General features: G+C 30.1%; 6 protein-coding genes across 6 annotated transcripts; 4 read left to right on the top strand and 2 right to left on the bottom strand.

Annotated features, from left to right (window-relative positions):
* Positions 1 to 1,071: 1,071 nt before the first annotated feature.
* Positions 1,072 to 3,517, bottom strand: LOC124494797 (uncharacterized). The gene is made up of 6 exons (XM_075729034.1): positions 3,211 to 3,517; positions 2,973 to 3,091; positions 2,764 to 2,875; positions 2,123 to 2,517; positions 1,740 to 1,989; positions 1,072 to 1,665 (listed from the first exon to the last, which is right to left on the bottom strand). The coding sequence occupies exons 1-6, from the start codon at positions 3,451 to 3,453 to the stop codon at positions 1,096 to 1,098; spliced, it is 1,689 nt and encodes a 562-aa protein (XP_075585149.1). The 5' UTR covers positions 3,454 to 3,517; the 3' UTR covers positions 1,072 to 1,095.
* Positions 3,518 to 3,906: 389 nt separating this feature from the next.
* LOC124494965 (uncharacterized) lies at positions 3,907 to 6,006 on the bottom strand. The gene is made up of 5 exons (XM_047058258.2): positions 5,629 to 6,006; positions 5,490 to 5,572; positions 4,984 to 5,420; positions 4,537 to 4,850; positions 3,907 to 4,473 (listed from the first exon to the last, which is right to left on the bottom strand). The coding sequence occupies exons 1-5, from the start codon at positions 5,818 to 5,820 to the stop codon at positions 3,907 to 3,909; spliced, it is 1,593 nt and encodes a 530-aa protein (XP_046914214.2). The 5' UTR covers positions 5,821 to 6,006.
* A 443-nt stretch (positions 6,007 to 6,449) lies between these two features.
* Positions 6,450 to 8,605, top strand: LOC124494967 (alpha-amylase). The gene is made up of 2 exons (XM_075729039.1): positions 6,450 to 7,634; positions 7,732 to 8,605. The coding sequence occupies exons 1-2, from the start codon at positions 6,579 to 6,581 to the stop codon at positions 8,236 to 8,238; spliced, it is 1,563 nt and encodes a 520-aa protein (XP_075585154.1). The 5' UTR covers positions 6,450 to 6,578; the 3' UTR covers positions 8,239 to 8,605.
* A 330-nt stretch (positions 8,606 to 8,935) lies between these two features.
* Positions 8,936 to 11,066, top strand: LOC142597363 (alpha-amylase). Its single transcript, XM_075729031.1, has 3 exons — positions 8,936 to 9,479; positions 9,565 to 10,277; positions 10,357 to 11,066. Exons 1-3 carry the CDS (start codon positions 9,086 to 9,088, stop codon positions 10,825 to 10,827), a joined length of 1,578 nt encoding a protein of 525 aa, XP_075585146.1. The 5' UTR covers positions 8,936 to 9,085; the 3' UTR covers positions 10,828 to 11,066.
* Positions 11,067 to 11,266: 200 nt separating this feature from the next.
* LOC142597364 (alpha-amylase-like) lies at positions 11,267 to 12,834 on the top strand. Its single transcript, XM_075729032.1, has 2 exons — positions 11,267 to 11,863; positions 11,961 to 12,834. Exons 1-2 carry the CDS (start codon positions 11,396 to 11,398, stop codon positions 12,465 to 12,467), a joined length of 975 nt encoding a protein of 324 aa, XP_075585147.1. The 5' UTR covers positions 11,267 to 11,395; the 3' UTR covers positions 12,468 to 12,834.
* Positions 12,835 to 13,141: 307 nt separating this feature from the next.
* LOC124494966 (alpha-amylase) lies at positions 13,142 to 15,272 on the top strand. Its single transcript, XM_047058260.2, has 3 exons — positions 13,142 to 13,709; positions 13,795 to 14,507; positions 14,587 to 15,272. The coding sequence occupies exons 1-3, from the start codon at positions 13,316 to 13,318 to the stop codon at positions 15,055 to 15,057; spliced, it is 1,578 nt and encodes a 525-aa protein (XP_046914216.2). The 5' UTR covers positions 13,142 to 13,315; the 3' UTR covers positions 15,058 to 15,272.
* The last annotated feature ends 40 nt before the right edge of the window (positions 15,273 to 15,312 follow it).

Genomic DNA, 15,312 nt, shown 5'->3' with positions numbered 1-15,312 from the left:
TATTTCTTTATTTGGATCCAAAATGGATTCGTATACGAATACCATACGGAAATTTTTTTGGTTCGATTTCTTCTTTTTTTTCCTTCTACTCTTCTTTATTTGCACTTTGGCGTTTCAGTTTTTTTTCTGTGTGTATACATATTCTTTTTTTTCGCCAAATGTCATATGAACATTGTGGATAGAAAATAAAACAAAAAATAAAATAAAAAATATCGAAATTATAACATCTAAACATGTCAAAAAATATTTGGACCGTTATTGATTCACATATACGTTACATTCAGTTTTTGCAGTTTTTTTTGGTCATATTGTATACAAATATGTATTTGAAATATAAATCATCGGCAACAACAACATGCATTGTTTATGAAGATAATGTTATCACTTTTTTTCTTCTTATTTTCACAGTTCTAATTTCTTAATTGTTGTTTCGTGGATATGATCCAATTTCGCTATATCGATTCTTCTTCTTCAATTTTTTTTTTCATTTTCGTTCAATATAGCTTATCACTGTTGTCAAGTCAGTGATAATATTATTGTTGTTTTTCTTGTCACCATCGTTATGGGAAAAAAAATTTATTCTTTTTTCGCTAATCTTGTACTATTTTTTTTCTCGATTATGACGTCAACAAAAACGAAAAAAAAGAATAAGATCTCATCATCATCATCATCATGTTATGTTGCAGAAAGATATTTCTTTTATTCACATCTCTCTTCTTATTGTTATTGAGTCCATGTTTTTTCGTATGTGCGATACAATTTTAAATTAAGAAAACATTCGAATTTCTTTCTTTTCATATTCCTCTCTATTATTATCTCATTGCCTAGGATTCTAAATCCTTTTCTTAACTCTTTCGCATGATTGAATGTTCTGAAATGAAAATTGAAAGAAAAAAAAACACTTTTTTCTTGTTTATCATGATAAAAATGTGAATCATTCAATACACAACGAATCGATTGAAATGATCAAAGTTTATGAGAAAGTTTGTATGGTTTTTTTTAAATTTCTTCAATCACCCATTTTCCCAAGTTTTAATTCCTCTTCATTTTTTTTTGTGTAAAATTTTCGAATGATTATGCATTGTAATTTATTATTTACTTTAAAGTTATCATCAAATCCAAGCGATGTAATAATAATTCCAAAATAAAAATGATACAGGCATATATAATGGCAATTAAATAGAAATATACAAATAAAAACATATTTCGAGTGATTGCTGATCGTTTTTTTGTCGATTCATTTGAATGTTCATTATTATGTTCGATTGTCGTTCTTGTTTTTTGAATTCCATTAAATTTTTTTTGTTTCTCTAATCGTGTGTCTAAATTTTGATTCAAATAGGTTTTAAGCAAATTATAATAAATTAATTTCTTCCATATTGGTTGTAATAGACCATTGAAGAAAAGGATTCTGGATAATCGTAACAATATTTTCTTTTCAGGTTCACGTAAATCTTTACGTATAGCCATATTACCCAATGTATATTGAAAACCTTCACTTGATACATGTAAATCATAATTTCTATATGATCTTACTAACAAATTTGCACGTGCACGTCCCATAATAAGAAAATATGGTTCATTAACCACTTTATTAATAGTTTCCCATGTTGTCAATTGATGATTGGTTATTCGTACAATATATTTTTTAAGATGAGGATATTTCTGTTGAAAATTCAATTTGAAAATTAAATAATGTAATTAATTAATTAATTAATTGAATACAATAAAAGACTTACAAGTAAAAAAATCATTCCAGTTCTAGATTCAGAATTCATAAGAATTCGATAGTCATTATTGTTAATTAATAATTGTTCAAGTTTATAGAAACTATCGATAACTTTTTCTTTATCCGAAACCAATACGGCTAATATGTTTGATGAAAATAATAATCGAATAATAAACGAACAAAGGATCCAGAATATTAATGGTTTTTTTAATATTTGAATGGCATCACGCCGTCGTCTTATATTAATTTGATTTTTCCATCTAGGAAAATCTATAGTTTGGTAAACAAAAAAAAAGAAACAACAATTAGCGTTGATAAATTATTTGATTGTTTTTTTTCTGGAGGGGAACAAAAACGAAAAGCCATACGAATAACAAATGAGAAATGAATAACAAACCTTGTCCCATAAACAAAGCAAATATGTCACACACGTTGCGTAATAATCGAAAAAATTCTGATTCTGATTGAATTCGTATTTCACTATTCACGATGGTGGATGAATAAATTTCTTGATTATCAATGCCATTTTTGTATTCATAAATATGGTCATTTGTTCTGATTCTATCGGCTATAATTGTCATCAATAAAAATACTATGAAACTGATCGATATTAATAGCCAAATTTCTAATGAGAATATTGTGAATAATTTGGATAGATCATCATTGTGTAAATGTTGTTTATGGCTTAATATTGTAACGAGATGTTGTTGCGGTGTAATGAAATCCGTATCCAATATTCTATCACGTTTATCATTGCGAGAGAATTGATGTGGTAAAAAATCGATTTCCTAATACAATAGCATCGAATTAGAATTGAGAATCGTACAATTTAGTATTTTGATGAGGGGCAGATAAATGAAAAATCGATTATAATGGATGCAATGCAAAGCAAATTATTTCATCATCATTATTTAATGCAATCAATTCATCATGATTTTCTGTTACGAAAACATCTTAGAAACTTTTTTTTTCATTCGTCTACGGTAAAACCATAATGGAAAAAAGCTTTTAAAGTGTATATAAATGAAACAAACTTTATCCGCAATCATTTTCAGTATGCCATTCCAGGAATCGTTCATAAGCAGATATCCACCAAAATTAGCTTTGGATACGATGAATTTAATACTGTTCATATACGTATAAAAATAATCAATGAATATGAATTAGAATCCAAAAATAATGTGTTTTAAACATTTTTTTTTCGTTTTTGTTTTCATGACTACAGCTGTAACAGTAATATATACAGAGTTTATTTTTAGAATTATTTATTATTACTTGCCTACATCGGTAATAATGCAATAGCATCATATAGATTTCATAATATATTGTACAAATATAAGTTTGATTATTGATTATTTGAAGCTTTTTTTTTACCCATGAATATCCATGTCAAATATCCAAAGTTTTTTTTTCAGAAATCATTACACAATTTGAAATAAAATAAAATAATGAATTAATTTTTTTTCTAAAAAGATTCATACCTCACTTGGAAATAGTCCTACACGAAGATTGCACGTTGTATTACGTTCGATGAATGTTTCTTCAGTTAATATCATTGATTTGAATATAGCTGGACTTATGCTCCACGATAATTGTGGGATTCGATTAGAAAATTCTTGTATAATTCGATCAGATATTGGCCAAATGGTTTCATTTGATTGCCATTTAAAACAAAAATTTTCGATTAATTTTTTCATCATTTTCGATGATGATTGTTGTAACATTGTTTTGGATAATTTCAATCTTGACAAAATTATAATAATTTTCAAATTTCAATTGATATTCATTATTCGTTTGAAATCGTCCGATTTTTTTTTTGGAAACAGCTGCGCAGAAATGTAAATTCTAATTTTTTTGGTGTTATAAATGTTGTAAGTAAAAAATAGTAACATATGTACGAATCAATGTACATTCACTCAATAATAAATCATAGTACTTGTGAACCAGTTGATACAAATATATTGATTTCGAGACTATATTATCGATATGAACAATTTTTTTTCTGGATTTTATAAATTCTGTTACCAAGGTACAATTTCGATCATCATCGATAATGATAACCATTATTCCATTGTAATGCAACAGACAAGGTACATATCCTAATGGTGTTACAAAGATATTAATTGATTGAATATATGCCACAGAAAGGTAATTAAAAAATGAAAATTTTTCTTGATCTATTTTTTATTTTTCCTATTCAATATATAGTGTAATTGTTCTAGAAAAAATATAATCAATGATATTGCGATAGCCAATAGATAAAGATGGATCAATGATGATGCATTCGTTGCATTCGATGTACGAGTTTTCGATTCATTATTAAGTTGATTTCGTTTGAATCGTAATTCAGATTTCTCTTGGCTATAAAGATTTGTATTATTTGAAATTTTAAACTCTTGATATTTTAATCGTTTAATTTCGTTTTTCAGCCAATTATAACGAATAAGTTTACCCATACTTAATTTCCATATACCATAATGGAAAATTTTTTTCGACACTTCAAGCAAATGTGTTTTACCAGGTTCATTCAAATTTTTTCGTATAGCAATATTTGACATGGTTGATAGCAATCCTTCTTTTGATACATGCAGTTTAAGATTCCCATAGAAATCTGCAATTAAATTGGCACGTTCACGATCAACAATAAGGAAATATCGATCGTTAATTAATTTATCAATTGTATGCCATGTGGTTGCGTCTTCATATTCGATCGTAACAAATCGATCATCAAAACGGGCGAATTTCTGATCAAGCAGAAAAAGAAATAATCTTATCATTAATAGAGCCATATATTATGAACTCCTTACTGTGCGGAAATTTCTTCCAGTCGTTGATTGTTGTTCAACAAATATACGATAATCATTATGCTGCCATAGCCAAATACCTAGCTGTTGAAATGTATTAATCATTTGTTCTTTTTGCGATACTAATAAAGCCAATATATCAGTGGCAAATAATAATCGTAATATTAGTGAACAAACAATCCAGAATATTAATGAATTACGTAATATTCTTATTGGATATAAATGTTGGCGTTGATGTTGTGGTCGCCTTCGTCGACAATTATGTTGTTTCAATTTGTTACGTTGATCACAAATTGAATTTTTCCACTTGAAAAATTCTTCCCAATGATGATGATGTATACACATGAAACAAATTGATTAGTTTCAAATCAAATTAATTAGATTAATTATTTATTTTAGATCATCAATATGCATTAGGATAATTTGTATTATAGAATCAACAATACAAACCTTGTCCCATGAACAATGCAAATACATCGACCATATTATGCAATAAAAGGAATTCTGTCATTTGTTGATTAAAATGATGCTTGTTATCAAAGGGATCATTGTATTTTTGTTGAATTTTGTTCATCACATATATCGATAATGTAAAACAAATGAATGAAACAAAAATCAACGACCAAATATCCATGGAAAATGCCCGAAACAATTTCAATGGATCATCATCGGCAAGATATCGCTTCTGGCTTAATATTGCTACTAAATGTTCTTGTGGCATAAGAAATTCGTTATTCAATATTGCATTACGTTCATTGTTTCTGGATAACATATGCGGTATGAAATCGATTTTATTTTCATCAATCAATCGTAATATTCCAGTCCATGATGAACCGTTTGCGGTGAGAAATCCGCCATAATTCTCATCGGATACAATAAAGTTAATACTGTTTTTTTGTTTGTTTGTATGAGAAAAAATAAACAATGAATTTATTCAATTTCAAAATTTAACTTGCCTACAGCCACAATATTGTAGTAACATTGCCAATATTTCATAACTTGATGTACAAACATATTGTTGATTATCGATTATGACAAACTTGGGAAAAATTATTTGTTTTCCATTAAATGAATTTCCATTATGTTCATTCATACCTCATTTGGATATAATCCAGCTCGAAGTTGACAATTAGACTGTGTTGTATTTTTCATGTTATAATTAAAATTCCCAGATAATCGTCCAATTATTGATGAATCATTCATTTTACTCATAGTTGATGGCCATATTGTTCTATTTAAATCAATTTTAAAACAATAATCATCGATTAATTTGGCTACTGGTGACATGATCACAACACTGCTGTCCACTATAATGAATATATATCAAGAAATGTTTGGAAAATTATTTCAATTGAAATCTTCGTCTTTGGTTGATTATTGTAGAGTAAATGATTGAGTAATCATTCGAATGATTACATTCAAATTAAATCATCGATCATTTGACAGGTGTAAAATGACAGATTTTTTCACGCCAACATTATTCAGATTCAAATACATATTTTATTGATATTTCATGCTCTTTATTGAGACAATTGACAATTCCGAAAATTGTACTACGTTTGTCATCATGTAATGTTCAAGTACATTTTCAGACAAATCAAGTATGATTTTGTTTAGATTTTTTTTGTATTATCTGGATGAAAAAGAAGAAATTATCAATCATTCGATGTTTTAAATGAAATATTACTACTAATTTGATCTTTTTCATATAAATGAATGGCTTTTTTCATTTGTAATATTGATCACTACTAGTGATTCACTTGATGATTGACGTATCGATTACGATAAACAACCATATAATTATAAACTTTATCATAAAAAAACCTCCATATGTAGATAGAATATCTTTTTTTTTGACATTCAAAATTTTTGCAAGATGTTAGATTCATTTCATTCATGTATAATCAAATGATTTGACACGTTTTACCTCTTTTTCATTCATTTTATAAGATGTCCTTTTATTTCATTAATTTAAATGCTTAATTAATGATGAATAATGGACAATTATATTGTGTAATTCATCAATATAAAACCATTAATTCTTAATGGCATCAACAGTGATTCCAAGTGTATATAGTGATCCACATTTTATTGGTAATCGTAGAGTTATAACTCATTTAATGGAATGGAAATATGATGATATTGGTAATGAATGTGAACGTTTTCTTGGTCCTTATGGTTATGGTGGTGTACAGGTTTCACCGGTAAATGAACATGCCATTATGGATGGCCGACCTTGGTATGAACGGTATCAACCAGTTAGTTATGTGATTCAAACACGTAGTGGTAATGAACAACAATTTCGTCACATGGTACAACGTTGTAATCGCGCGGGTGTTCGAGTGTATGTGGATGTCGTTCTTAATCATATGACTGGTGGCCAACAAGGTCTCGGAACAGCTGGTAATTATTTTAATGGTCATGAGCAACAATATCCGGGTGTGCCGTTCGGACCTGAGCATTTTAATGGCCCTGAAAGTTGTCCTACCGAAAATTTGGAAATTATAGATTGGGATAATCCCGTTCAATCACGTAATTGCCGTCTATTCGGTCTTCGTGATCTAAAACAATCTTGTGAATATGTTCGCCGAAAACAAATCGAATTTTTGAATAAATTGATTGATTTCGGTGTAGCTGGCTTTCGTTGTGATGCCTCGACACATATGTGGCCTGAAGATCTGCAGAATATTTTTTCGCGCTTGAATAATTTGAATGAGGAATTTTTCCCATCGAATTCACGGCCTTTCATTTATCATGAAATAATCTATTATGGTGGCGGTGGTATTAATCCTAATGAATATATTTCATTGGGACGTATCATTGAATTTCGTTTTTGGAAAGAGATTACTAATGTATTTCGAGGTCATAACCAATTGAAATGGTTACGAAATTTTGGTACTGAATGGGGATTGATAGACAGTTCGGATGCATTCATCATGATTGATAGTCATGATCTACGTGTAGGTCATAATGGTGAACTTGGATTCAATATCAATTGTTTTGAGCCTCAATTACTGAAAGCGGCTACAGCATTTATGTTGGCATGGAATTATGGAATACCACGCATACTAAGCAGTTATCGATGGAAACAGATTGTCAAAGTAATGAAATATACAGATATGAATTTTCTCAACACAAAGAGAAAGTTGTTCATTTATCGATTTCTATTAATCAATCAATCATTTTTCCATTTCACAGGATGGCAAAGATCTAAATGAATGGGTTGGACCGCCTACCGATTTGTTTGGCAATATTATTTCAATAAAAATTAACCCAGATGAATCATGGAATAATCAGTATTGGATGTGCGAACATCGATGGAAACAAATCTACAATATGGTACGATTCAAATCGATCGTCGATGATGAACCAATTATAAACTGGTGGGATAATGGTGATAATCAGATTGCATTCAGTCGTGGCAACCGGGGATTCATTGCATTCAATCTACAAAAAACAAGATTAAATAACGACGATAATGGCAATGCCGACTATGACAAAAATCAACTAGATCTTCGAAAAAGACTACAAACAGGTCTACCGGCTGGAACATATTGCGATATAATCAGTGGTGATCGTGATGGTAACAAATGTACAGGTAAATCGATTATTGTTGATCAAAATGGATGGGCCAACATTTACATTGGTCATAATGAATTGGATGTTTTTTTCGCTACTCATTTGGAAGCTAAATTAACCGAATGATTTTCATTAAACATAGACAAACATTTTTTTTATCATTTTCTATGACTGTATACAGTTAAAATAATATAGAATTTCATAACAAATAAATACAGAATCTTATTGTATGTAGATTTCCTCAGGGAAATCAAAGCGATGTCGGAATGAAAAGAAAAATAATAAATACCGATACAGATATTTTTGATTAAAACTTTGTATTCATTGTACATAACCATTTGAACATTTTTCTTAATCGAAATAACACGACAATCTACTAGTTAGAATTAAAATTGTAACTGGAAACGAAATTCTTTGTAACATTATATGTTTATTTGTTATTTTGTTGTTGTTGATGATGTTAATAAAAATAATGTCCATTATTACAATGAAACTGAATTGAATTGAAATTATTAACTGGTTATTTATGATTCTTATCTAAACAATATTGATGTTTTTTTTTAAATCGATTCATTAATTATATACTTGAATTTGGTTTGCATCCTTGACACATTGCCAAATTCGACTCATTTTTTGGTTAAATTTTTTTTTCTAAAAAACACTTGAACATAAAAACGACAACATAATCATAGTTTTTTCTCAGATCATTATCTGTAGTATATACTTTTTTGTGTTAAATCAAATCCAATCAAAATAAAAATTTTTTTTTCGATTATAATCAACTTTAGGTTTTTGATATTAATTTATAATAATATAATATGATGTACATATCGAGTTTCGTTATACATGAGATTATCTGTTCAATGTTTTTTATAATTGGTTCAATTTGATTTCAAACACGTCGTTTTATTATTTGCTGTCAATCTATATTTAATGCAATCGTTTTTTTTCACTTTTATTCGTACATCCTATCATGTTGCCAAAATTTTTTTTCATATTGATAACTGTATTGACGTTGCTTGTTAGTTTATTTGTCAATGGCGACAGTAAATTCAGTAATCCACATTTTATTGGTAATCGTAGTGTTATAACACATTTAATGGAATGGAAATATGATGATATTGGTGATGAATGTGAACGTTTTCTTGGTCCATATGGTTATGGTGGTGTACAAGTTTCACCGGTAAATGAACATGCCATTATGGATGGCCGACCTTGGTATGAACGGTATCAACCAGTTAGTTATGATATACACACACGTAGTGGTGATGAACAACAATTTCGTCGTATGGTACAACGTTGTAATAAAGCCGGTGTCCGTATATATGTTGATATTGTATTAAATCACATGACCGATGGTCAATCAGGTAAATAAGTTTTTCTTTTGTATTGAAATTATTCGCTTGATTTTTATCAAATCTTCAAACATTATTTTTTTCATTATGAAAAAAGGCCTAGGAACAAATGGACATCATTATGATGGTGTAGCTATGCAATATCCTGGAGTACCGTTTGGACCAAATGATTTTCACGGACACGAAACATGTCCAACAAATGATTTAGAAATTCACAATTATTCCAATCGAATTGAGGCTCGAAATTGCCGTTTGGTGGGTTTGCGAGATTTGAAACAACAATCTGAATATGTTAAACAGAAACAAGTCGATTTTCTCAATCATTTGATTGATATTGGCGTTGCTGGATTTCGTTCGGATGCTTCCACGCATCAATGGCCCGATGATCTCCGATCCATTTATTCTCGACTACATAATTTAAACAATGAATTTTTTACAGAAAATTCTCACCCATTTATTTATCACGAGACTATTTATTATGGTGGCAATGGAATTAATTCAAATGAATACACATCGTTGGGACGCATCATCGAATTTCGTTTCTATAAAGAGATTACTAACGTTTTTCGCAATAACAATCAGTTAAGATGGTTACGAAATTTCGGTACAGAATGGGGATTGGTTCCCAGTGGAGATGCATTGGTTATGATTGATAGCCATGATTTACGTGTTGGTCACACTGGACAATTGGGTTTCAACATAAATTGTTTTGAAGCACGATTGTTGAAAGCGGCTACAGCATTCATGCTTGCATGGAATTATGGCATCCCAAGAGTGATGAGCAGTTATTTCTGGGATCAGATTATAAGAGTATATATAAACTATATTTTTCAACAATACTTTTGCTTTGATAAATGATAACACTTGTATTTTTATGCGAAAACAATAGGACGGAAAAGATGTCAACGATTGGGTTGGTCCTCCTACCGATCAGCATGGTAATATTCTTTCGGTCCATCCAAATCCGGATATGACTTGTAATCATGAATGGATATGTGAACATCGTTGGCGGGAAATATACAATATGGTTAAATTTAAATTGATTGCTGGTCAAGAACCTGTAAATAATTGGTGGGATAATGGTGATAATCAAATAGCATTTAGTCGTGGTAATCGTGCATTTATTGCCATTAATTTACAAAAAAATGGCAATGATCATGATAAAAATCTTCAAAAACGATTACAGACCGGCTTGCCGCCTGGAATCTATTGTGATATAATAAGTGGCAATCTTATCAATAATAGATGTATGGGTAAATCTATTCAAGTTGATAAGAATGGCCTATCCGATATCTATGTTGGCCACGATGAATTTGATGCATTTGTTGCCTATCACATTGGTGCTCGTGTGGAATCTTAATTTCCCAAGATGATTTTTTTCCCCACTTATTCAAGAATTTTGTCATATTCGTCTCACTCATCATCGTCTTTTTTTGGCAAGTTAAATGAATGGAATGACTTATGGTATTTTATGGTATGACAAAATACACATGAGAATTGAAAATTTTTTTTTTATTCTTTTACTCTTGATACAAAATGAAATGAATATAAAAAAAATTCCGTTATCAAATTCATCAATGGAATTCGTGGTTTTTTTATTTATATTTTTATTTTGTTGATTTTATATGTCGTTCTTTGTCTTTTTTTCATAGAATCGTATGAAGAGTTGAATGTAGAATAATCAAGAACTTTTTCCATCGAAACTTGATATAAAAAACGTGATAAAAACAGATACATTGTGTAGTAATGATTGAAACCACATCAATCAGAATATTGAGATAGACAAGAAAATTAAATAGCAAAGTTTTTTTTAGCTAAGAACATGAAAAGACCGATTCATTGGAAAAAAACGATGATGATGATGATGATCAATCTATATAGCAGGCCATTACTGAATCGATTTCACATCTATTCTTAACGAGCATTTGATGATGTTTGATGTTCAAACGGATTTTTTTATGTGGCCTGAAGATCTGCAGAATATTTTTTCGCGCTTGAATAATTTGAATGAGGAATTTTTCCCATCGAATTCACGGCCTTTCATTTATCATGAAATAATCTATTATGGTGGCGGTGGTATTAATCCTAATGAATATATTTCATTGGGACGTATCATTGAATTTCGTTTTTGGAAAGAGATTACTAATGTATTTCGAGGTCATAACCAATTGAAATGGTTACGAAATTTTGGTACTGAATGGGGATTGATAGACAGTTCGGATGCATTCATCATGATTGATAGTCATGATCTACGTGTAGGTCATAATGGTGAACTTGGATTCAATATCAATTGTTTTGAGCCTCAATTACTGAAAGCGGCTACAGCATTTATGTTGGCATGGAATTATGGAATACCACGCATACTAAGCAGTTATCGATGGAAACAGATTGTCAAAGTAATGAAATATACAGATATGAATTTTCTCAACACAAAGAGAAAGTTGTTCATTTATCGATTTCTATTAATCAATCAATCATTTTTCCATTTCACAGGATGGCAAAGATCTAAATGAATGGGTTGGACCGCCTACCGATTTGTTTGGCAATATTATTTCAATAAAAATTAACCCAGATGAATCATGGAATAATCAGTATTGGATGTGCGAACATCGATGGAAACAAATCTACAATATGGTACGATTCAAATCGATCGTCGATGATGAACCAATTATAAACTGGTGGGATAATGGTGATAATCAGATTGCATTCAGTCGTGGCAACCGGGGATTCATTGCATTCAATCTACAAAAAACAAGATTAAATAACGACGATAATGGCAATGCCGACTATGACAAAAATCAACTAGATCTTCGAAAAAGACTACAAACAGGTCTACCGGCTGGAACATATTGCGATATAATCAGTGGTGATCGTGATGGTAACAAATGTACAGGTAAATCGATTATTGTTGATCAAAATGGATGGGCCAACATTTACATTGGTCATAATGAATTGGATGTTTTTTTCGCTACTCATTTGGAAGCTAAATTAACCGAATGATTTTCATTAAACATAGACAAACATTTTTTTTATCATTTTCTATGACTGTATACAGTTAAAATAATATAGAATTTCATAACAAATAAATACAGAATCTTATTGTATGTAGATTTCCTCAGGGAAATCAAAGCGATGTCGGAATGAAAAGAAAAATAATAAATACCGATACAGATATTTTTGATTAAAACTTTGTATTCATTGTACATAACCATTTGAACATTTTTCTTAATCGAAATAACACGACAATCTACTAGTTAGAATTAAAATTGTAACTGGAAACGAAATTCTTTGTAACATTATATGTTTATTTGTTATTTTGTTGTTGTTGATGATGTTAATAAAAATAATGTCCATTATTACAATGAAACTGAATTGAATTGAAATTATTAACTGGTTATTTATGATTCTTATCTAAACAATATTGATGTTTTTTTTTAAATCGATTCATTAATTATATACTTGAATTTGGTTTGCATCCTTGACACATTGCCAAATTCGACTCATTTTTTGGTTAAATTTTTTTTTCTAAAAAACACTTGAACATAAAAACGACAACATAATCATAGTTTTTTCTCAGATCATTATCTGTAGTATATACTTTTTTGTGTTAAATCAAATCCAATCAAAATAAAAATTTTTTTTTCGATTATAATCAACTTTAGGTTTTTGATATTAATTTATAATAATATAATATGATGTACATATCGAGTTTCGTTATACATGAGATTATCTGTTCAATGTTTTTTATAATTGGTTCAATTTGATTTCAAACACGTCGTTTTATTATTTGCTGTCAATCTATATTTAATGCAATCGTTTTTTTTTCACTTTTATTCGTACATCCTATCATGTTGCCAAAATTTTTTTTCATATTGATAACTGTATTGACGTTGCTTGTTAGTTTATTTGTCAATGGCGACAGTAAATTCAGTAATCCACATTTTATTGGTAATCGTAGTGTTATAACACATTTAATGGAATGGAAATATGATGATATTGGTGATGAATGTGAACGTTTTCTTGGTCCATATGGTTATGGTGGTGTACAAGTTTCACCGGTAAATGAACATGCCATTATGGATGGCCGACCTTGGTATGAACGGTATCAACCAGTTAGTTATGATATACACACACGTAGTGGTGATGAACAACAATTTCGTCGTATGGTACAACGTTGTAATAAAGCCGGTGTCCGTATATATGTTGATATTGTATTAAATCACATGACCGATGGTCAATCAGGTAAATAAGTTTTTCTTTTGTATTGAAATTATTCGCTTGATTTTTATCAAATCTTCAAACATTATTTTTTTCATTATGAAAAAAGGCCTAGGAACAAATGGACATCATTATGATGGTGTAGCTATGCAATATCCTGGAGTACCGTTTGGACCAAATGATTTTCACGGACACGAAACATGTCCAACAAATGATTTAGAAATTCACAATTATTCCAATCGAATTGAGGCTCGAAATTGCCGTTTGGTGGGTTTGCGAGATTTGAAACAACAATCTGAATATGTTAAACAGAAACAAGTCGATTTTCTCAATCATTTGATTGATATTGGCGTTGCTGGATTTCGTTCGGATGCTTCCACGCATCAATGGCCCGATGATCTCCGATCCATTTATTCTCGACTACATAATTTAAACAATGAATTTTTTACAGAAAATTCTCACCCATTTATTTATCACGAGACTATTTATTATGGTGGCAATGGAATTAATTCAAATGAATACACATCGTTGGGACGCATCATCGAATTTCGTTTCTATAAAGAGATTACTAACGTTTTTCGCAATAACAATCAGTTAAGATGGTTACGAAATTTCGGTACAGAATGGGGATTGGTTCCCAGTGGAGATGCATTGGTTATGATTGATAGCCATGATTTACGTGTTGGTCACACTGGACAATTGGGTTTCAACATAAATTGTTTTGAAGCACGATTGTTGAAAGCGGCTACAGCATTCATGCTTGCATGGAATTATGGCATCCCAAGAGTGATGAGCAGTTATTTCTGGGATCAGATTATAAGAGTATATATAAACTATATTTTTCAACAATACTTTTGCTTTGATAAATGATAACACTTGTATTTTTATGCGAAAACAATAGGACGGAAAAGATGTCAACGATTGGGTTGGTCCTCCTACCGATCAGCATGGTAATATTCTTTCGGTCCATCCAAATCCGGATATGACTTGTAATCATGAATGGATATGTGAACATCGTTGGCGGGAAATATACAATATGGTTAAATTTAAATTGATTGCTGGTCAAGAACCTGTAAATAATTGGTGGGATAATGGTGATAATCAAATAGCATTTAGTCGTGGTAATCGTGCATTTATTGCCATTAATTTACAAAAAAATGGCAATGATCATGATAAAAATCTTCAAAAACGATTACAGACCGGCTTGCCGCCTGGAATCTATTGTGATATAATAAGTGGCAATCTTATCAATAATAGATGTATGGGTAAATCTATTCAAGTTGATAAGAATGGCCTATCCGATATCTATGTTGGCCACGATGAATTTGATGCATTTGTTGCCTATCACATTGGTGCTCGTGTGGAATCTTAATTTCCCAAGATGATTTTTTTCCCCACTTATTCAAGAATTTTGTCATATTCGTCTCACTCATCATCGTCTTTTTTTGGCAAGTTAAATGAATGGAATGACTTATGGTATTTTATGGTATGACAAAATACACATGAGAATTGAAATTTTTTTTTATTCTTTTACTCTTGATACAAAATGAAATGAATATAAAAAAATTCCGTTATCAAATTCATCAATGGAATTCGTGGTTTTTTTATTTATATTTTTATTTTGTTG

The sequence above is a fragment of the Dermatophagoides farinae genome, chromosome 3 (assembly GCF_024713945.1).
Source record: "Dermatophagoides farinae isolate YC_2012a chromosome 3, ASM2471394v1, whole genome shotgun sequence".
Lineage (NCBI taxonomy): Eukaryota > Metazoa > Arthropoda > Arachnida > Sarcoptiformes > Pyroglyphidae > Dermatophagoides > Dermatophagoides farinae.
Note: the sequence above shows the minus strand (reverse complement) of the source record. Positions and strands in the feature narration are given on the sequence as shown.